This window comes from Atractosteus spatula, chromosome 11 (genome assembly GCF_055471065.1).
Source record: "Atractosteus spatula isolate fAtrSpa1 chromosome 11, fAtrSpa1.hap1, whole genome shotgun sequence".
NCBI lineage: Eukaryota > Metazoa > Chordata > Actinopteri > Semionotiformes > Lepisosteidae > Atractosteus > Atractosteus spatula.
In genome coordinates this window covers 13,740,141-13,763,077 of record NC_142716.1, presented here as the reverse complement: position 1 = coordinate 13,763,077, position 22,937 = coordinate 13,740,141, and the positions used below count along the sequence as shown (strand labels likewise).

The 22,937-nt window shown below is 36.3% G+C and overlaps 1 protein-coding gene across 1 annotated transcript in view; it reads left to right on the top strand.

Annotated features, from left to right (window-relative positions):
* Nucleotides 1-22,937, top strand: part of pde4ba (phosphodiesterase 4B, cAMP-specific a) — a 124,081-nt gene that overhangs the window by 63,677 nt on the left and 37,467 nt on the right. The window contains exons 4-7 of the mRNA XM_088927217.1: nt 16,376-16,570; nt 16,953-16,989; nt 17,119-17,189; nt 18,813-18,862. Of these exons, the coding sequence (XP_088783343.1) occupies nt 16,376-16,570; nt 16,953-16,989; nt 17,119-17,189; nt 18,813-18,862 (353 nt within the window). The remainder of the gene's footprint in view (nt 1-16,375; nt 16,571-16,952; nt 16,990-17,118; nt 17,190-18,812; nt 18,863-22,937) is intronic.

The window sequence follows — 22,937 nt, the reverse complement described above, 5'->3', positions numbered from 1 at the left end:
ATGTGCATTTCTATTATTATGTAAAAAATCCTAATTAGGGATGTGAAAATGGTATTTTTCATAATAAGCACCAGGTGTAAAAGCTTTAAAAAAAATGTCACAGTACATATTAGTTGCTTAAATATCATTCTCCTATTCATGATGTTATTTTTTTCTTCTTTGAACATTTGTAGAACAGAAGAGCAGAACATAATTTAATTTTATATGCATCACCGAAAAGCTGACAAAAAACTGTTCTAAACTGTGAGTTATTTTGCCACTCATGATTTCTTTTTTTGTCTGTAATTCACCCTCAGATGAACGTGTTCTTCTCTCAGTTGTTCATAGTGGCATGGTTCTTTAGGGATGTGTTTTTTTCATATTCAAATTCCTACTGTGCCAAGCTGTCAGTTATAACTGATGACTGACTGAATAGTTTAACGTTAACCTTTGCCCGGTGAGCATGGGAGAGCACCCTTGCTGGAAATGTTTTGCCTCACAGCAGTGCAACAGCTCCAGCTGAGCAGGTGCATCAAGAGGCGGAGTCGCTCCTTGTTCTATTGGGATGCTGAACAGGATGCACTAAATTTGGCTGATGGAATAAATGCAGATAGATACCAAGTGATAGGTGTTAGGAGAGCAGTTTATGCTCACCTATTTTTGTTTGTATTTGGTGTGCCCAGTAATGTTGTTTATTTGGAACTATCTTTCAATAAGAAGCAAACAACATAAATGCAGGGAGGATTCCTGAGTGCTTTGTTCAGTAAAAACTACCGGGTGAAGTTTGAGCTCAACAGCTTGGGGATGAACAAATCGAATCCAACTGATTACAGGTGTGTTCTATAGCTGCAGCTCTGCAGTTGGTGACTAAATGAATGGAGGCAAGGTGGCTAGGGGGTCTTTATCACACTAAAGGGCTGTATTTCCTGAGACTTTCCTGTTCTCATCCACACTGCCACTGCCTCTCTCTGTATTGTCTAAATGGCTCTTAAAAATCAGCATTTCCAATCCAATATGTGAAAAGAGGCCACTTGTCCCACTGTTACAACATGTTACCGCTGAACCTGTGCTATAAAAAGTATCATAAAATCACTTCTCTTGCTTGTTTTTATGAGATGCAGTTACTATTTTCAACAGTTCGTGGTCAAATTATATGGAATCAAAAAACATTAATTCTTCAGGTTAAATGACATCACAGAAAGGCTAGCCAGCTAGGATTGTTAGAAATTGCAACACAACTGTATGTTGCATTCGTTTTCAGCTGTTGATTTCTTCAGTGATGTTCTATTTAAGCTTGAATTACAGGTGCACTAAGCAACTCTTGACCCAATTTATACATGCTTAAAGCACGAATAAAGAACAGAAGCATGGAGATGGCTAAGAGTGACATCTGGTGGTTTTCATAAAATATTTGCAGCCCTTGTTTCAATTTTTAGTGGTGAGTCATTGCCATCTAGCGCTTATCTCAGATAATGCAAAGTTTATCAGGCTCCTTTCTCATAATATACATTATTTGTTACATTCTGTTGAATGCTTTTCATTTCTTGCTTTTACTTTAGAATGTTACTTATATTTTGCCATGTTTGTTCAAATTTAGCACTGAAGTTGCTGCAGTTCTTTTCATCATTATTGTAGTTGAAGCTGTGAAGCAAAATAACTAAAGAACGAATGACTTATTCTTAGTCATTTGTGTTTGTTTCAACTGTATTATTTTTGTTAGTAGTTTTTGAATTTCAATCAATGTCAAGGAATTGCAATATATACTGTACAGTATGTGCAGCCTTCTTTAAATCTTAACTTTAGTGTAAGATTGGTTATATAATGTGTGAGTAACATAAATAATGGGTCATACATTTCATATTTTTAAAGAAGCGTGTTTTTAAAGAAGAAGAAACTTCATGATTCTCTTTTTTTCTCATTCATGCCACAAATTTCAGCTCTTCTTGTAGTTTTGTAGGAGCAAAAAAGCAGATACAGTACTGTATATATACCTTTGTCAAAGAGAGGAAACCAAATCAGTTTTCAGTAGCTCTTTTATCACACGTAAGTAAGATCATGCTGAGGATTATTTGGACAGAACTCAAGCAACAACGCAGTCAGATCTAGCTCAAAAACAATTGGGGTTAAGACCAAGCAGAGGCAGCAGATATCAAATCCCTAACGTAAACACCATCGTAACCAAAGTAAGAGAGTTTCAACAACCAATATATCTCTGCTTTACGGACTTCACTATGAATAGCAATGCTAGATGTGGCATATTGACCACTCCTGGTACTGAAAAAACAAGGTGAGAGTAGCCCTAACAGAGTTGGGATGGTTCAGCACGAGTAAAGACATGGTAGTATTGCTGTCACCTGACCTGTTTAATATCATGGTTAAAAAGATGATAAGAAATCTTTCGGATGGTTGTAGAGGTACTGTAGCTTTATGATTGGTGGAAGAATAGTAAACAACTTGCGGTATGCTGATGACATTGCCCTAGTAGAAAAAAACAGAATGTGAGCTGCTGAACAGTTATTGCTTACCAGGCTTGTAAAAATGTGAACTAATTGACAAAACTGAAGTCATGAAGCTACAGTAAATGGCAGCTCAGCAAATGTGATGGTGAATGTAAGCTGGAACAAAAGGGAGGATACACGTACTGTACCTATGGTTCAAGATAATAGATGATGCAGGATGTGGAAGTGAAATAAAAACATGACTGTCTAGAGGAGCAACAGCACTTACTGAATGTGCAGACAAAATACAGTACATACTGTATCTAACACCACACTCATTCAAGGCCCCTCAGGACAATTCCGCATCACTCAGATGACATCTTGTACCTCCTGCAACCTTATTTACTGTATCTCTTGCAGTAAATGCCCAGCCATCTACAGCCATCATTGGGGAAACAGGAAGGTGACTCGGAGACCGGTTCAGAGAACCTGTTAGGGCTGTGAAGATTAAAGATTTCTCCAAGCCTGTTGTTTCTCATTTCACCTCTGACGGCCACAATCACACTAATCTCTCCGTCTGTGTTCTCAAAGATGGTGTTCCTAACTCCTACATCAGAAAGATTACAGAAACTAAAATGATCCTGCAGCTAGGATCACACCTTGCCCCTTCTCTCAATGACAGACTAATTTTCTTCTAAATTCTCTCTATTCATTGTAGGTTTCATTTCACACCTTTCTTCACCTATCCTGACTTCACACTACCTGATTGGCCACTCTGTCTGTCCCCTGCTCCCGCCTCCCGCCTTTTATTCCCTAGCTTTTATTCTCCTGCTACATAACCTTTGCTTACTGCCCTGTCTTTCTCACACCCGAAGAAGACTCCACGGCCGAAACATTGTGTTTTCTTTTCAGCATGGAATAAGCCTATTACTTTATTACCTATTACTGTACAGAATACAGTACAGACTGATAAAAGCACTTGTATGGCCAGCAGCAGTATATAGCTGTAAAATATGGCCATTAAGAAATGAAGAGCAAAAGAACAATAGACACATGTGGGAGAAATGCCTGAGGAAGATGTTGTGAGTGGACAGAAAAGAAGACAAACCAACAAGCTCTAACTGAAGTAAAAACAGGAAAATAATTTTACAGTAGTTTGCAGAAGAGCTGAAGAAAACAAACTTGCTGTACATCATCCATGCTGTACCCTGTTGTTGCAAAATCATTTGCGTGAGAAAAAGGACAAATGATTAGTTTGTGAGAATAGTTTTTGGCAATTTTGTTTCCTTATATTTAATTATTTTTGAATATTGGCTGCCTGTAACTTTCTGAATTTAACCAGTCATCCATCAAGTTCCTTTGCGCTTTTATTTTTGTGTTTTAAAGAGTATTTTTACAGAGTAAAATGCTCTGTATTATTCTTTATTCGCACAAATATACAGTACCATTGTATCTATTGTATAATTCTACAACATTTTAAAGACACAATAAAGCTGATATAACAGGTTGCCCCTTCTTCTTGATAAGGTGTGTTCTATTGACTGAGGTTTTGCTATCAATGTCTAGAATTACCTCTGCTGAGACATTTAGACCATAAAAAGTTAAAAAGAGTTCTGACTGATCTACAGGTAGAAACCAAAAATAAATCAGACTCTTTAAAGGACTGTTATAATTAATAGTATCTACTACAGTACAGCTCAGAGAAGCAGTTGTTAACAGACTGGACTCGACTACATAAAGGATTTTGTACCGATTAATTTAGTTAAACTGCTACTGTCAGTCAAAGACTTGACAAATATTTTTTTGGACAGAAATGAAAATGACTTTCAGTGTTGTTGACTTTCAAAGATACTGTACAATTTAAAATCTGCACACAATTAGAACAGAATTAGTTTGCTTCCTATAGTGTCCTAAATGACCTAAATAACAGTGTAGTAATTGTGCAATGGACAATGTGAAACGTTTCAGTGCCACTCATTTTATTGTACCAGAATGATTAATCTTTTAAAAATTGCTGACCATACAAAGCACACATGTTTGTGCTTTTAAAGTGCTAACCTTCACATGATACTCTGTATTTTCATGTGTATAATGTGTTGTTATTATTAAGACTTCTTTTTTAGATTTAATCAAGTCTAGATTTTGAAAGAAACCAATTTAGGCATGTGAAATTACAAAAAGCCATAGACAATTTGCCCTCTTGCTTGGTTCTTTTTTGTAGGGCATTGCAGACTTGATCTTAGTTTACATTATCTCATGAAAGACATGCTATTTATCTTTTTCTTTAACCTGACAAAATGATTTATTGTTTTCACCCAGTTCACCCACTTCAACAGAAAAATGTATTTAAAAGCAGCAGATATTTCTATACCCTTAAGAAGCAAAGGGTAGAAGCAGGGCTGGATTTTGTGTTGATGGAATACTTCAGCAAAGAAGGTTTTTCGTTGACATGTAGACATCGTGGGCATTGTTTGAATACATTTTTTCCTGTTAAAAAAATGTTATCTGTCAAGATATGAAAGAAACGTGTGCTATCTGATCTGGATCAACACCCTTGAAGAGATTCAACATTCTTATATCAATGAAAGTTAATGAACAATAAAGTCAATGAATGTTTTCATTTGAAAAAAATATATTGATTGATACCATCCTATTCCTGCTCTCTAACCACATCTATAAATATTTAAAAGCAGTTTATTTTAAGTATAAACATAATTTTTAAAAGTGTTTTACTGTATTCACATGTGATAATTTGCAATGTTGCCATAATGCTGTTTCAGTGATCACAAATTACTACATTTGCCCATTCCTATACTTTACTGCTTCAAGCATTTTTTCATTAAACAAACTATTCATTACACAAATTATTTTACTGCTCTAGAATCTGTCTAGAGAACTGTGACGAAGCAGGTACCTTCCAAAACTTAAAAGCTCTTTTGTTTTTGAACAGCAATGACTACAATGGAACCTGAAGAAAGTACTGTATTCAGAACCCTCAAAGGCAAAGACATTAACACAGCAAATCAGATTGACCTTATCGGTGCCATCAGTTAAACACGAACCAAATGCAGTAGAAACTGATGAACTGCATGTAAAACAAAATAGGTGAAGTGTGGCAAACAGTCCAGCATCTTACCCAGCCAAGTTGATAGCCTGACTCCTTCCAAGGAATTGCTGCATGAGAGTCTCCTGTTGATTTACAGTAACTGTTGACAGTTACACAAGTCAGATCTTGCAGTTTCACCTTTAATAAACATTTCTAAATGTATTTAATTAATTATGGAATTATCAGAACACTTCCATATTGTGATCTGCTGCATATTTTTAAATTTTGAGTTAATATGTATATTCTTAAATGCTTGCTCATCCTTGAAAATATACTGCATGATGTTAGGTTATTGGTCAAATATTATCACTGAAGCCTATATTAACATAAAAACAAGTAATGTACATAATGCCAAATCCTATTTCTACCTTCAGTTTTGCAGTTAGATAAAAACCTGTATGCCTGAAGAGCTAATTATTTATGCACACTAAAACACACACAATCAATGCTTTGTTTAGAATGCATATAAAAGCATTATGTAAGATAAAACTAGCAAGTACAGTATCTAAGATTATTTAAAATTGTTTATGTCAACAGAGATGAGGAGAAAGAAGGTGAGTAGCAAGTGTAATGTTTGTGTTGCAATAGTGATGCCCAGAGTTAGGCAAGACAACAGTACATTTGCCCCTGCTAAGTCTTGGGAAGACATTACCTCCTCTCGACAAAATCCTTTTGTATGTAGAAGATGCAGCCATCAGTGCCTGATAAGAGGGAACATTTCCCTTATCTCTTGATCAGGTAAATATTAAATGCAATCTACAAAAAAATCCTGCTTCTTATATATCAAACCAAATCTTGTTTTAACTCATTATTAACCTTATTGTACTGTATATCCTTTTTACTGACATTAACATATTTCATGCCTATCAATTTTTATTAACTTTGCTAAGTGTTTTTAGGTACTGGAAATTTTGTAATGATAGTTTTTTTTATTTTAATGACATATTTATTTAAGGATTGGTGTCAAACTGAAATTGATGTAGGTCCCTTTTCAGGCCATAAAGGCCCATGGGGGAATGGTCCACCATTTTTCTTGACCATCAGACACTAGAGGTGGAGGTGATGTGGTCAGCATCACACTCCAGCTGGCCTATTACCCCCAGTAGGGTTAACACCCGGTACTCATTTGGTACCGGAAGGAATTGAAGGAAGCTACATTGCTTGCCCCTAACTTGGATTGAACCCGGGACCTTCCGGTCAGGAGCTAGATGCCCTTGCCACCTGAGCTACCACAGCTCCTTGGAATTGATGACCTTTAAAGAAATCACCAAAGGCCTTAAAAAAGTGCAAAAGATATACAGCATGGCAGAATGATAGTGTTTCTAACAGTAGTTCTGACTACACAAAACATTGTAAATGCATTCTTCTTATGTGTATGTCTATATATATTAACTGTAATTTATAACAGTTTATACCTCTTGCTTTTTGAGCACTGTTAGAAAAATAGGTGAGGTACAGTGAACAGCTGGGAGTCTTTAGAATAAGAGACCTTTTAAAGTAAATATAAAACAAAATTGAATGCATTAAGTATGAAAATGTACGCTTTAAAATAGTTTGTTTAAAGACTGGGGCTAATACTTTCAAACAACCTTTGAATTGTACACTGTATAGAACAAAGAGATAGAAGGGGTGTTGTTATTGACTTTAGGTGTGTGTGTTTTCTTTGGTGTGGTCTGAGGAGAAGTAATGCTAAGCAATACCTTCAGTCCTCACCAGTCAGCTTGAAAAATGTAAACAAATCTGCATTTTCGTGCATTGCTCGGCACAAAACAGCCTCTGTGAGTTAGCACCTTCCATTCTTATTTGTTTATCACCTTGAAAGATAGGACTATTTTCTATTATGAAATCAGAATTTAATTGTGGAAGTTATCGGTTTAAATTAGATTAGGATTTACTTGCGGATTTCAACAGAATACAGTATATTAATCACGCTGGCCTTAACACAGTAACTTGCAGCCATCTGTCTGAGAGCCTGATAAAAGCATGGAAGTGGTGAGGGCAGCTGGGGTTGGTATGGGGTTGTGTAAACCAACTGCACACCAGAAAACATTGTGCAATCTTTTTTTCACTGTTATTATAAAATAATTAGAATTAAATGACCTTAGATGTACTGTAGGCATTCATAAATTAATTAAATAAAGGAGCATAGTTAGAGTAGATGTCTTTGGAAGTCACTAGAGCATAATCTAAATCTGATTCTAATTTTAAATTACTTAGGTCATGTGAATTGAAATAGAATATATACTGTATAATAATATGACTTTGCATAATTTGGTTTGTAGCTTTTACCATTGTATATGAATGTGTTTGTTGGGATCAATGTATTTCTGTAAGTACTGCATATGAAGGAATTGATTCTGTTTTGACATACTGTAGAAAATGTGGATATCATATATGATTTGAATTTTTTTCTTGAATGACTTAATGTATATGTAAATGATGAATGGGACTTTGATCAATGGAGCACAATGTAATTTGTGGAATGAAGAATTGGGACCTGATAAAAATCAGAAAATGTAGTAGATTTCTGGTGCTATTTAAGACTTGAAGAAGATATTTTTAGTGGTTTACACTCTTTACTTTTCGGTTTTGAGAGGTTATAATGGAAGAATTTAGACCATGCGCCGTTCTTGATAACCACGTGAAAGACAATAGTGATGAATACTAATCCATTCCTTAGAATCCGTTCCATTTCTCACTGAGTGCCTGCCTGCTTGTTCTGCTAAAGGAGAACTAAATTGAGAAGGAAGTTCTTTGGTAAAGGGGATTACTTGTATTCTGTAAAACTGATAGTGCTGCAATGTGTGATAGTTAATATTTTGGGCAATGTTTCGACGGTCTCCTCACCATAGAAGTAGAGTTCACTTTGACTTCAGTGAAGAGGTGATAAAGAAAGCCCATCCTAACAACCTCAGGTTTGTTTTAAATCAAGTTTGTTATTTTGGCTGTACATATTGTAATTGTAAAAAAGTGTCATTTATACTATTTTAAAAATGATTTGTCATTTTAGATATTTTTTTCATTGTGATTCTTTTGCTTTATAAACTTGCTTCTTAATCTAGTATGTCTTAAATCATTATTTAGTAGTTTCAGCTACTGATTTTTAAGCATGAAAGTTGAAAATGTTAAGGAAAGTCATCTTTTTTTCTAGAAAGTGGTTAATTTGATTCCATTTCAAAGAACAGGTTTTGGTTTTTTAATAGATATTCCAGCTATTATTACATGATTAACTTTTTCCAATAAGTAATGTAAACTGATGCTTAAAATATAGAAAATACACATAGTGATGAGGACCAGAACTGAAAGTGTAAACTGTTATTGAAGCAACATCATTTCAAGAATGCCCTTTTTACATACAGCAATTCATTGGACTATTTATTTAATGTGAAAATGGAAGTGTACATATACAGCAAATATATTGTTAAATGATTACAGAGAATCATAACCACATCAGATGTTACTTTGCTGTTTTTCTTCCTTGTATAATAGGAGTAGACATGTTTGAGCAGTCCTCATATTCCAAAAATGTTAATTTTTTTAATTTGTACAGTAGATATATCCTGAAACTAAAAGTTATCTAATAATATTTCTCTAAAACTCCTAATACAAGAAATTGTATATGGCCAATAAAGTGATCTGATCTGATCATTCTTGTGAGAATGTGTTTTTAAACAGAAGTGCCACACTGTAGCCTGTCTAGATTTCTAAGAATATGATATCAGTTTTAGTCATTGTGATGATGGAAGAGGAAGCTTAAATAAAGATTAAAATGTTAGCAGATTTTAAAAACCTTGTCTTTGGCATTCAAATTGTATGGCTTATAATTGCAAATAAGGTGTGGGGAATTACCAGAAGTCTTAAATTAGTTTGCTAGAAATTAAAATGTTGGTTTGTTTTAGACAAGTGTTGTGCAAAAATAAATATAACATATACAAATATAAGTAGAGTGCCTTATTTTTGGATTTATTTTTTGTGCATTTACTGAACAAGATCACTGAATAAAAATGTATGCCCATGTGTAAAAAGAATTTGAAGAACTTTCAAATACTGTAGCATGGGATAGTGACCCTTCACCTAAACCACATCTGCAGCTGTGTAGCACAATAATGTAATGGAAAAATATTCTGATCCGGACTATAATTTGCCTGAGTATTTATTGGCATTTAAAGCAGATTTTTTTAAAACTCGTAAAGGAATACTAACTCTTTGCTTTTTCAAAGCTCGTCCTAGTTCTGACTACACAACTCTTTGTGAAACAGGACAGCAACAAGCTTGTTATGAGTTCATCACAGTTACACAAACATATTTTACTTTGGAAAAAGAAGTTGGAAAGCTGTGACGATTTCTGTAGGCGTGTCTGTGGCTTCTGGAATTGGTCTTATAAGTTGTTACAACTTTTGATTGATGCATGCAGTAAATTGAGAAATAAATCCAAATCTACCAATTTTCTGCACTTCTTTGTGGCATTGTTATGTCAGTTTTTGTCATTGTTCTTGCAGCATATGAAGTGGTTATATATTTAAGTAGGTCAGGTGGGTAGCTGCATCAGCATGCGTAGGCTGCAAAGGAACAAGTAATAGATTTATTCCGTGCTGAAAAGAGAAGAAAGAAAACACAACGTTTCGGCCGTGGAGCCTTCTACAGGTGTGAGAAAGACAGGGCAGTAAGCAAAGGTAATGTAGTGGGAGAACAAAAGCTGGGAGAGAGGAGGAGTGAGGGGTGGGAGCAGGGGACAGACAGAATGGCCAATCAGGAGGTGTGAAGTCAGGGTAGGTGAAGAGAGGTGTGAAATGAAACCTACAGTACAATGAATAGAGAGATCCTAGCTGCAGGATAATTTTAGTTTCTGTAGTCTTTCTGATGTATGAGTTCAGAAAACCGTCTTTGAGATCACAGATGGAGAGATTAGCATGTCTCTCCGTCTGTGTTAATGTCTCCGTCTGTGTTCTCAAAAACGGTGAATGAATGAATGCGAGAGAATGCTTTTTTGAGGTTCCTTTAGTAATATGATTTTCAGAATACAGACATTTACTCAGTTTAGGCTAACTAAAGCACCATAAATTACAGTCCTGCAAAAGGCCAACTTGTGCCCTCCCTACATCATCTAGAGCTTCATGAGGCCTGGATTTTTTCAATTAAACCTCAATTGAGTTAATTAAACCTTGGTGGAGCTGATTGAACCCTCTCCTTTCAGTCTTGTGCTATTAATGACACCAGGAGACATACAAAACCTAAGGAGTCACTTATTGTATGGGATGATGAGATTCTGACAAATTCTGAAAGGCTGTGTCATAAACAAACCTCTTGTTTCTGAAAGGCTTCAACTAGATTTAAGTCAATACTGTGAGCCATATTACCAGCAAATGCCATGTGACTCAGTTCCTCCCACTGTCTCCTAGAAACCCAAGCCACTCACTTCTTCTTCAAAAAGAACAAGAGGGCTACCTCAGAGGAGGAAACAAGGGGAGCCACTTGGTTACTTGAGCAAGACTCATTCAAGTTTTATATTTCCTTTTTGGTCTTAAATATGTTGGAATTAAGGCTTGGCGGCATAGTGGTTAGGACTGTTGCTTCCCAGCTCTTGGATTATGGGTTCGATTCTGGACTGGGTTGCCTTCTCAGTAGAGTTTGCAAGTCTTCCTCGTGTCTTTTTCTCTGTGTTCTGGCTTCTTCCCATCTCCAAAAGATGTGCTGTGTTTCATTAGCTATACTACTAGAATACAGTCGTCTCTTATTCTACAGCCCTGCAATTGACTGGCAACCTGTCCAGGGCAAGAGCTTCATCTACTCTTCCTGCCTAGTGCTGTGTCCTTCTGGAAAAAGCGATCTTGTTCGTTTCAGCCGTAAGATATCTGATTTGTATATGGGTTTCATGCTTTTGCCGCTGAAACTATGTACTGTGTTGCTTAATTCTTGCAGCTATAATTGTGTAACATCTTTGTCTTGTAGGAAACTAATGAAGATTCCAAGTATTATTATTTGTGGGTGTAACAGACACTTGTGCAAACAGTAGACTGCTGTACTATTATCATATAATCTTACAACACACGACCATAAGAAAAATGAGAGGAGGCCACTTAACCTATCTTGCTTTGTTTGTTGCATCTAAAGTACAGTAGTTGTATATGATTGAGCCAAGAATCCCATCCTGTTATTTCTTGGAACATTCCAGCGAATTGCCTTCAACAGCTGACTGACAGTTTATTTCATATCCATAAATCTGTTGCATAAAGAAGTTCTTTCTGATTCTTCTGATTCCAGACCCAAATTCAATCTCCCTTGGTTTCTATGGGATGATATGCATGCAGATGATATGCTTGTTGACGATGATTGTGACTCCTTAACCTCAGATCTGGCTAGGTTCCTTACAAACTGCAAAAGCAGTTACTCCCATCTGTGACTGTAAACATAACAATGATATTGATTTCAGATTGCATGTTATTTCTTTTTCTATAGAGAGCATGACGTCCTTTCCCTTTCCCGCTTCTTCAGTATAGATTTAAGTGCTTTGCAGTGAGTATTATATCCCAGACCTCTTCCAAGGAATCTCATGTAAGTAAAGCATAGCATAACGTTGTGTAACCATTTCTTTAAAAAAAAAAACACTATCTGCTGAGGAGTGTTTTTTTTTGAATGGCTCAGTTTTTTCCTGGAAGCTTTAATAACATGTTTTTGGGTAAGAGATTAGAGAAGTATGTGTAGTATGTGTGATTATGGAGACATTGCAGGGTTTATATACAGTGAAGCATTAACATACAACAAATGAGTACTGGAACCAATAGAATTTGTTGTTTTTAATGCCTCTCAGTATATTTCAAGAGCCTTGTGTCATAGTGAACTGTTTATCACCTTGGGTGGTAGTACTGTCTGATATACTCTTGATCTGGTTGCTAGCTGGTGACAGTTTTGCTTTAAAAGAACTCTGATCTGATAACTTGATGACATCATCATGTTTACTGATAAGATCCAAGGGCAGCAGAATCATATTAAAGCTTCCGGCATGCAATCCTGACTTTTTTTTTAATCCGATAAAGCAGATTTTTTTTAAATCCATAAAATAAAGGATTTGGACTAGTGTAACAGCTAAAATGTGGGATAGATATTTCCAATCCATCTTAAAGACATACTGTATGATGTTATTTTTCCAAGTTTTAAATGTGTAAAGCTTTGTTTAATAATAGTTACACTAATTGGAAAAAAAGGTACAGTACATAAACTGCAGTTACATTTGATTTTGAGTCTGCTTAGTGCAATGTGTAGTGTCTGTAAATTTGCAGTATACTTTATGATAAAATAATCAAGCACTTTGATAAACCCAGTTTAAAACTCTGCTGGAACTTGGCAAAGATAAGAAACATTTTCATTCAAGATTCATAATATCCATTCATCCATTTTCTAACCACTTCTCCCAATTCAGGGTTGCGTGAGAACCAGACCCTATCCCTGCAAGCAACAGCACACCTTGAACGGGGAGCCAGTCTATAGCACCCATAGGCACACACACAGCTAGGGCCAGCTTTCCCAGAATGCAATTCACCTACCGATTGTGGGAAGAAGCCAGAGCACCTGGAGCAAATCCACGTCAACACAACACAAACACACAAATACCACACAGATAGTGCTCCAGATCAGGAACCCAGATCCTATGCACTGCAAGGCACCAATGCTAACCACTGTGCCACCATGCTGTTCCAGATTCGCAATGCATATGGTTTTATTTAATCAAATGTGGTTGTTGACATCATACATAGTACTTCTAGGTCTCCTTTAGCATCCTAATCTTCTTTGTTCAAAATCAAAATGGCTAAATGAAAACTAAATATCGCTGTCATTAGATGAGCTGCTTGTAAGAGGCCATTGTTTATCCTTATCCCATTCTTACGGTTCTGTTAAAGCATTTGTAATTTTCATAGTTTTTATTAAATTGTCATATTAGCTACAGTCATTCATTCATCAGATGTTCCATCAAGTCTGGGGCCCCTGGTCTACATGCAACAAATTTAAAACTGAATACTAAAATGTGCCGAAAGGAATTCAAATTGTTCATTAACTATGACTATTTTCATTCACGTCTGTTTATTCTGCCATACAGTATGTGCCAGGAGTTTGAACCAGTGCTCTTCTTTTTCGTTGCATAGTGAAATGAGTGAGAGTATTTTTTTTTTTAGCTAGACTTGGGACATTGTTTTCTGTATTGTTTTAAAACAAAACAGCAAAGTAGAATATTCTTGCCGATTTAATATTTAAGTAGGAAAGGTTGACAAGAAACTGGCAAAAACAAATGTTTGTCATGCACTGTATATATGTAGAACTGTTCATGTACAGTATTATTATACATGTTATTATATTTTTTTTTTGCTTCTCATTCATACCATTAGCCATGGACTATCAAATAATTAACAATATTGATTCTTCATTGTTATATACAGATGTCAAGTGCCTGACAAGAGGTGTATCAGTGTTGAACATACATTTTGTAGGATTAAACTATTGAAATTACTGCAGCAGGAGTGAACAGACTAAAAGGCTTAATCCCACAGCTTGAACTTCAATCATATGGTGAGTCATGGGACCTAGCACCAGACAGACATATTAGTATCACAAGTCAAAACCTGCCCGTTTCACCCCAGGACAATAGCTGGCCTGTACTGAGTTTATGACAAGTCAACAAGTGCCTACATGCTGTTCTTATCAGAAGATTTCCCAGCAAATACCTTAATAACAAATGTGCTAATAATGTATTTGTTTCAAACTTATCATTAAATGGTGGGATATAGAAAAATCACATCACATGATCCATGGCAGTGGGACATAGTGTAGTACGTTATTTCTCCCATCCTGGCCTCAGAAGATGCCCCTTGGATCAAACTACAAAACTCCAGTCTCCTCAGCTGAGAGCAGGAATCATAGTTTGTTGTTTTTTGAGTTCAGTTTTCATCCCTGGCGAGCTATTTAAGTACAGGTCAGTAAAGGTCTGTTTTAATTTCCCTGTTTACTGAGAAATCTTTCAAACTTTCCTAAACAAAACTCGCAACAAAGTTGGGAGCATTCAGATTAGTTTTTACTTTACTTTGGCTGAAATAAGTACACTAACTGCATTCAACAGATATAATAGCAGAACAGATTTAGAGCAAGATTGAATTTTTGGCGAGTTTCATTCAACTCTGAAAACCGTTAATGTTTTGTTACCTGGATACAATCTGTAAATAGTATTTGAGGAATACAGTACAGTACATCATAAATAGCTATTAGTTCTTACCCACATCTATTTTCTCTCTTACTTTCCTCCTGCATATTTTTTAAATAATTATTTCAAGAGCTTAAGTCAACCTTGTAATTTTGAGTAGTTTGCGATTGCCTAGTTATCATACTTGTCTGAGGGAACAACAGCCTGGTCACAGGTACAAACCTACTAACTCTTTCCCTTCTTGATGGTATGAGACAATGAACATTGCTGTAAGGTTGGTTACCAGAGTGGTGGAAGTATTCAAAATCACAAATGCACGTATAACAGGGTTTTTTTTACTACCTACAGTCAGATATAATGGGCTAATGCTCAAAATTGTCTTCTCTGTTGAGTTTGAATGTCTCAGCACTACTGTATGTTCTGCAAGATGGGATTTTGTTGCAAGTAGAAATATAAAATGTTTTTATTGAATCCATGACATGGGTAAACCCTGTTTGTTTCTCAGTGTTTACAAAGCTGTCAGTGGTTTCAGACTTGTGGTCATATGGAACAAGCAATGTTGTTAAAGCCGATGCCCTGACATCTTTCAAGAAACAGCTGGATGAGATTCTTGGGTTATTTACTGTAGCTAATGAACCCAAATGATCTGGAAGTGTTAAATTGCCCTCTCTCATGTATAGACTTTATGTTTTATTTGTGTTTTCTGTGTCTCCTGAAAAATAGGTGTAATTTTTATGACTCTTATTTTTAATAGATAATAATATTCAAGGGAAAAGGTTTATCAGATTTTCAGATTACGGTTCAACTGCTTTCAGTCACAAACAGTCCAACTGTTTTTGTTGTGGTGACGCTAGTGCCTGAGGGGGCATTTTTTGTTCCTTTAGTTTTCTCAGTACTGTTTTGTTTCATTAATTTATTCATTTTCCAACACAAAACTCAGTTGACAAGAGAGATATCAGTAAAGGCCGTGTATACAGTACATGTGCTGTGGTACTCTGTACTGCTTACTGCGAAACAAGGACAGGTTAAAAAGAGCTACACATGACTTATAGGTGTTTTTTCACATGCTGGAGAGAAAGTCAGCATTCAAAAGCTTTTGACTTGGTGCTAAATTCCTGAAGTCCTTTTAACTTAAAAGAAGCTCTAATCTAACTTCTCAAAACTCCAGTTCAGTGAAGAATGTATTCATTCCTGATTTCCATGCCTGTGCTACTATATTTTTATTGGTCATCATGTTTAATTGCTCTAGAAAAAATTAGAAAATGTGCAGAACATTTGCTGTACAGTATGTTGAAAGGAACTTCCATACATCAAAGGTTTGTATCAGTAATAACATGAGGTAATTGATGTGTTGTTGGCTGTTTTTGTAAAAGGCCAGTGCTTTAATACATACAGTATTTGAAGGTCTTTTTAATTTGTTCCTTTTTGCATTTTGCTATGTGACTAAATTCCAAATTGATTCTCGCTCTCTGATTTTCTATTTATTCTTTCAACAAGCTACATTGTTAAACAGTTAATCTATCCATCACCTTTGTGTATTGCTGTAATAAATACAATAATAAATATATTTTATAACCATCCCACAGGTTCTGCGAGCCAAGCTATGGCATGATCAATGATGTACTAATAGCGATCGCACACTGTCTCTTGTCTTTTTTGTATCAGCTTTGATGTTGAAAATGGCCCTTCACCAAGTCGCAGTCCTTTGGATCCCCAGGCTAGCCCAGGCTCGGGGCTTGTCCTGCACACCAACTTCCCTGGGCACAGCCAGCGCCGAGAATCCTTCCTGTACCGCTCCGACAGCGACTATGACCTCTCTCCCAAATCCATGTCCAGGAACTCATCCATCGCCAGTGAGCTGTAAGATATACCCTCAGCCTGTCAATCCCTCTCTATACAGTAACTCTTCACACAGTGCAAATTCAAATCTTACTGTACTCATGATTTCTTTTTACTGTATACTGTATATATATATTACTGTCTGCACTAATGAGCCTGATTACGTCTTCTACAGTACTATAGTAAAAAGATAAAATCATTCATCTTCATTTATATAAAGGACTGCATTTAAGTGAGAAAATGTTGTCTTAGTCCAAGAGGTTTTCTTGATTTACAACTACACAATTAACCTGAAAGCAAGATCAGATAGTTGACTGATAGCTGATAAAGATCTGTAGTTATTAACTGTACAAATAAAGAACTATGGTAGATAACAAAGCATTTTTTTTTGTTTTTTTTGCAGACATGGAGATGACCTGATAGTCACACCTTTTGCTCAGGTAAATCGTCTTGAAAGTACTGTCAAATAATGGGAGGATTTGCCATGATTTTAAGTCTTTAAAATTGTCCTCATAAACTGTGTAGTTTTTAAAGTCTTTTCTAAATAGGACATTAATGCTCTTTTTTAGGTACTTGCAAGTCTTCGTAGCGTAAGAAACAACTTCACTGTCCTCACCAATGTACAGTGTGCCTCAAACAAGTAAGTAATGAGAGGAATTAAGGAAATAAAAGGCTGTTTTGTTGTTACAATTTCTTAGTGAATATCAGTTTCAGCAGAATATTAAGGTTCAGTTAATCATTTCACCTGTGTATTATAAAAATACTATGTGTTTAAGCATTATCCTTTTATGTGATCTGAGTAAGTTTTCATAAAGCAAACAAGAAATTATATAAGAAACTATAAAAAAGTGTAGCTGTGAACAGCAGATTCCACCAGAGGGCAGCAGAACGTTTCAGGTTTCTCAGAACAGTTTGAGTAACGGAACTGTTGAATGTGACAAATGTTAATCATCATAATGAATTCACCTATATAATTTTCTGTTCAATAAAGTGTCGGTAAACTTGCTGCAAAAGGACATGTTACTTTCCTAATGATAACTTTGTGAATTTGTAGTAGATGTAAGTGAATGGTTTCTTGATCTGTATATTGTCTTATATAGTATGTAATCAGTGCCTAAGTAAAGGTAGGTTACTAATCCATCTTTATTAAATTTATTGCAAAGTACTGTACAGCTTCTGGAATCTCACTTTAATTTTTTTCATTTCTTTAAACATCTTGGCTTGCAATTTCCTGCTCTAAGGGCTGACTAGAAATAAAGACAGTGTAGTCTTCAAGCAGATTATAGTAATTCTGAGGAGGGTTGTGTTAGAGGAACCAGAGGTGTAAGAGTGCAAAATCCACTTGTAGGTCCTTTATGTAGACAAATCCAGAATGTGCCAATGGTCCAGTATTAACGTGTATGTTACAGATACTCTTTTGGTTTTCAACATTACCTTACTTTAGGTTAATATTAGATTTTCTAAAATGAGTGTTAATCAGATTAAATTAGCCATGAATATTAGTACAGTATGCATAGCATGTACAATTTGCAGTGTCCTGCTATAGAAGCTTAATTAAGTGAATGCCAACGGTATTCCATAAAGCCAAGTATCTACTGTAGGTCTGAAACACTTTTTTATAGAGGCAGTAAAAATGCAACATATTGGATTTGCAGTATCATTTGAAAAAATACAGTAATGTCATTCAATAACTAGAATGACCTACGTTTCTCCAAAAATCATACTACAACAAATACTGTATGTTGAGATCTCATAAAACCATTTTAATGTTAGTTTTATTGGATATTATTAAAGCAAACTCAGTGAGATGTACAACATTTTATATTAATGTTGGGTGGCTCTGTGGCTAAGGCTCTGCACCTGTGGCTAGAAGGTTGCCGGTTCAAATCCTGCAGCTAGCAGAGGAATCCTACTCCATTGGGCCCCTGAGCAAGACCCTTAACCCCAACTGCTCCAGGGGCGCTGTTCAATGGCTGACCCTGCGCTCTCACCCCAAGCTCCTCTCTCCCTCTCTGATGGAGAGCAAGCTGGGGTATGATAAAAGATGAATTCCTAATGCAAGAAATTGTACAGGGCTAATTAAGTGATGTTATGTTAATCTTTATCCTAGTGAAACTCTCTATTTTAGATGGTTTGATGGCTATACTGCTGTATGCCTCAGTGTCCTATAGTGAAGAATGAATGTGGTGCAGTGTTCTATATTTTCTGTAAGGGCAAAAATTATAATTTGAGGCCATGACTATAATTGTTTTTGGTTTTTCAGGAGGTCTCCTGCAGCAAGTCAGCCACCTGTCACAAGAGTGTGCCTGCCAGGTAGGATTGTTACTTGAAATTCCCATAGATAAAATATAAAATCACCTCCAGGTGATTAAGCCAGTATATCATAGATGCATAGATGATATGCATATAGGCATAGATGAAAAGTGTGCAGTGTGGTTCACTAAGGTTAAGGAGATCACCATTATTATGATTCAAGGGACTTTTGTAACTAAAGTAGTTGCTTCTTCTGATTGCTATTCAGTACATGTCATGCTGCAAAGGCATCTTCAGAGGTGTTTAAGTCAAAAAAATGTGCAGAATGTCAGAATATATGGCTTTTTAATTTTTTTTTCTGATGTGCATTTTGAGTAACACGTTGCTAGTTTCAAATGAATAATTTCTATTAAAAGTGTCTTACTCATTGGAGTTTTATGTTAACAACACATTTATTTGAAGTGCATGTTTCTTAAGAGTACTTGAAGCTGCCATAGACTTTCATTGTGGTGCACCGTACGTGACAGGGTACACTCTTGAACTTGTAACCTTACCTAATCACTCATCTACAATCACTGACACTCCTAATACAGTAATTATGCATCCACCATTGTGCCAGGGATGGCTTTTATTTTGTCTTCATGGCACTAAAAAAGAGCTAAGGAAGTTGTCTTAATGTCCGACACCAATACTCCCAAAGCACTTTCATTTAATGTATCTATTTTAGGACAAAATGGATCCATTTAACCTTGTACTGGCCCACAGAGAACTGATACAAGAACATAGGCTACAGAAATTGTAGGATGTGTATGATCAGGCAAGCACTACACAGCAAATCCCAAATAGCTCAGTATAACTTCTGTGTAAAGGCTGCAGAAAAAAAAACAGTAAGGGTTTATCACAAAGTACATTTATAAATATGGCATATATTTATTTTCCAGTCAATTTTTCAGAATGTGCTCTGGTCTTGATCTTCCTAGCATGTCCACTTTGCCTTGAAAGAGAGGACTTCATATGCACATACTGTACAAAATTGAGCATTTGCTGTATATGGGACATTGCATGCTTGGTAAAATAGATTTTGATATGTTTTTGAGTGAGTGCAGAGAAAATATTTAGTAGTGTTGTTCATTGTATTCTCTTGGCTCTAGACTGATGAGACTTTTTTTATTTTTTGTTTATTAATGTCGTTGGGAATCTTTGAAGTATAAGGAAAATTGTTCAAGCCATTCAAAGACATGTTTTACAATTTGACGAGGTAGTGAAATATTTCAAACCCCAGTGAATCTCAAACTAAACAAAAACAAGACTGTTTCACAGTGTTGGATGGAGCCTTTTGAATCCTAGAATACATTGAAGTTTTAACACAAAGAATCCGTTGTACTACTACATGATAGAAGTGAAGCTGAAGTTGGGGATTCATTTTCCTGTCAGCTACTGTTGTCAGCCCTTGATTCACAGCCTCATCAACCTGAATTGACGTCATCTTGGTAGCATGTGGGTTTTGTTGACTTCCTATAAACACAGATGGACAGACAGTTGCATCCTGCACAGGAAAATGAGAACAGATCAGCTCATGGTAAATAAGCAGACTGTTGTTCATTCCTGTAAGTGGTTTTCAGGTATCAGAACATTTTTTTAGGTTATGAATGAAGCATTGCGGTGAGCATTTTTAAATGTTAGTTGCTTTGCTAAAATACCTAGTTTAAAATAGTTCATAAAGATCTATTTCCAGTATACAGTGTGTGTGTATACACCATACAAAGGTATATATGTGTTTGTGTGTCTAAGTATCCACATGCCTTGGAATTACAGTACATTTGTACAATTTCTGTTTTTTCTACACATGCCATGTCAACATTCTTATTTCTCTTTACAAACATCTCAGATAAACAAAGTGCATCTTGCAAAATGGTGTAACTCCCCCCCCTCCCCACCACCACCATCCCAAATGCCGACATCACTGCTGATAGAGAAAATAAGGAAAGGGAAAAACTGATTTCCTGTTCACTGCTGAGCTTTGTCTTCTATGTCAGCTTGACAAAGTGTAAGAGCAGGAAAGGACTACAGATTTTTCCTGTTTTTGTGCAACTGACATAACCTGTTGGATGAAACAGTGGTTGTTTTTCAAAAACCAATTAACAAACTACCTGTCAGTTAACATAACGGGAATGTTATTACCGTGTATGGAGTTTCTGTGTGGCCACATGAAACCTTTTGTTTTAGAGATATACTTAAAATAAATGGGCTGATGAAATGTATTGTTTTAAAGTTCTAGCTACAATATATCTATATATGCACTGAGATCTAGCAGAAATCAAAATCTTGTTTTTTAATACTCAGAATACTTGTTTATGAACACTTGACATTCTTCAAATTTAACTTTAAAATATGATTTACTTAGAAAGGGAGAAGAGTAAGGGTTAGAGAAACATTTTCTTGGGTGTTTTGAGTAAACATTATCTCAAAGATACTGTAATAGTGCAGTTATAAGACTTTTGAAATTGTTGTTTAGAAAACCTGCTTTGAAACACGGCACATAGTTTACATGATGTTGTTTTGATTTCAGAGATGATATTGGATTGCAAATGTTGTTCAAATATATTTTGGTATGAAGATAAAGGGTCTAGAAGAATTTCTCAAGTCCAAACAAGTTAAATCTCAATCTCCATAATCTATGTGGTAATATGTGGTAGATCAAATTCATACAAAATACGTAGTAATTCTTTCCTAATTCCAAAGGACAAAAGCACTTTGGCTTAGTGAACGCAAGTTTCAAAACGAGGATTGTGGTGGATGTTTGCAGTGTTTGACAATTTCCGTCAAGGCTAGATGAACACAAATTGAGTAACAAAATGTCATTAGTTTCATTTGCCAATGGAAATTATTTGTTTAAGTGGCACCAAAGTAAACCTGATAAAAAGTTTGCATGTGCATGAAACGTTTCACCACAATCAGTTGATTTCTTTTCAAAATTGATTAGAAAAGAAACTAATCTAATATAACAAAAGTTGATCATCAGTCCACAATCGTATTCTCATTATTCATTGTTCTCTTCCTCAGGTTTTCGTTTAGGCTAATTGAAAAATCTGTTGAGTCTCTGCCTACGTGCAGTATGCTTGTGCCTAGATGATAGGAACCTCTTGAGTACTATACTCTTTGTGCTCTGTAATGATATATTAAACCTCTGCCCCAATTTACTGTGCAGCATGTGTTTCTGTATTTAACCTTTATTTACCTGTGTAAAAGTGACTTGCTCCCCTATGGTCCTGCCCTTTTTCAGAGCACGTGTCCAGGGGTCAACTTTACAAATGCAACATTGTGTTTAAAGGGCAGATAAGTTGATGAACACTAATGCCGGTAGCCAGCACCTGCTCAAAGTATGTTAACAATCTGTGTTTGAGCTGAACTGTGTTTGAGGGGTGGCTTTTTGCCAGTGGTGGGACGTGATGTTGTGCTCGCACTGCAGTCTATGGTCTGAAAAGGCAGGTGCTTCGTTGGCTTGGTCATGGGGAGAATAGTAAAAAAATAAAGTGGGGTTGTAAACTTTTGGATATCTATCTTTGGAGGAAAGTGCAACCATAAAGCACATAGAGACTGTCCATCCATTTTCTAACCACTTCTTCCAATTCAGGGTCACCGGGGAGCTGGAACCTATCCCGGGAGCAGGGACACTAGTCCATCGCAGGGCAGACACAGAGACAGACATGCACACGCTCACACCTACTGTAGGGCCAGATTTCCCAGAAACTAATTCACCTACCTGTATGGTTTTGAGTTATGGGAGGAACCCTACACACAAATGGGCAGAACATACAAACTCCATGCCAATAGCACCCCAGATCAGGAAGTGAAGTTAGGGCTCCAGCACTGCGAGGCAGTAGTGTTAACCACTATACCACCATGCCCACACAGAGACCACTGTATACACTGTATACGAGAAAAAGGAGTTTAAGAGCGGAGCTGTGGCACTGTGGCTAAGGCTCTGTGCCTGTGGCTGGAAGGTTGCTGGTTCAAATCCCGCGGCAGGCAGAGGAATCCTACTCCGTTGGGCCCCTGAGCAAGGCCCTTAACCCCAACTGCTCTAGGGGCGCCGTATAAATGGCTGACCCTGCGCTCTGACCCCAAACTTCTC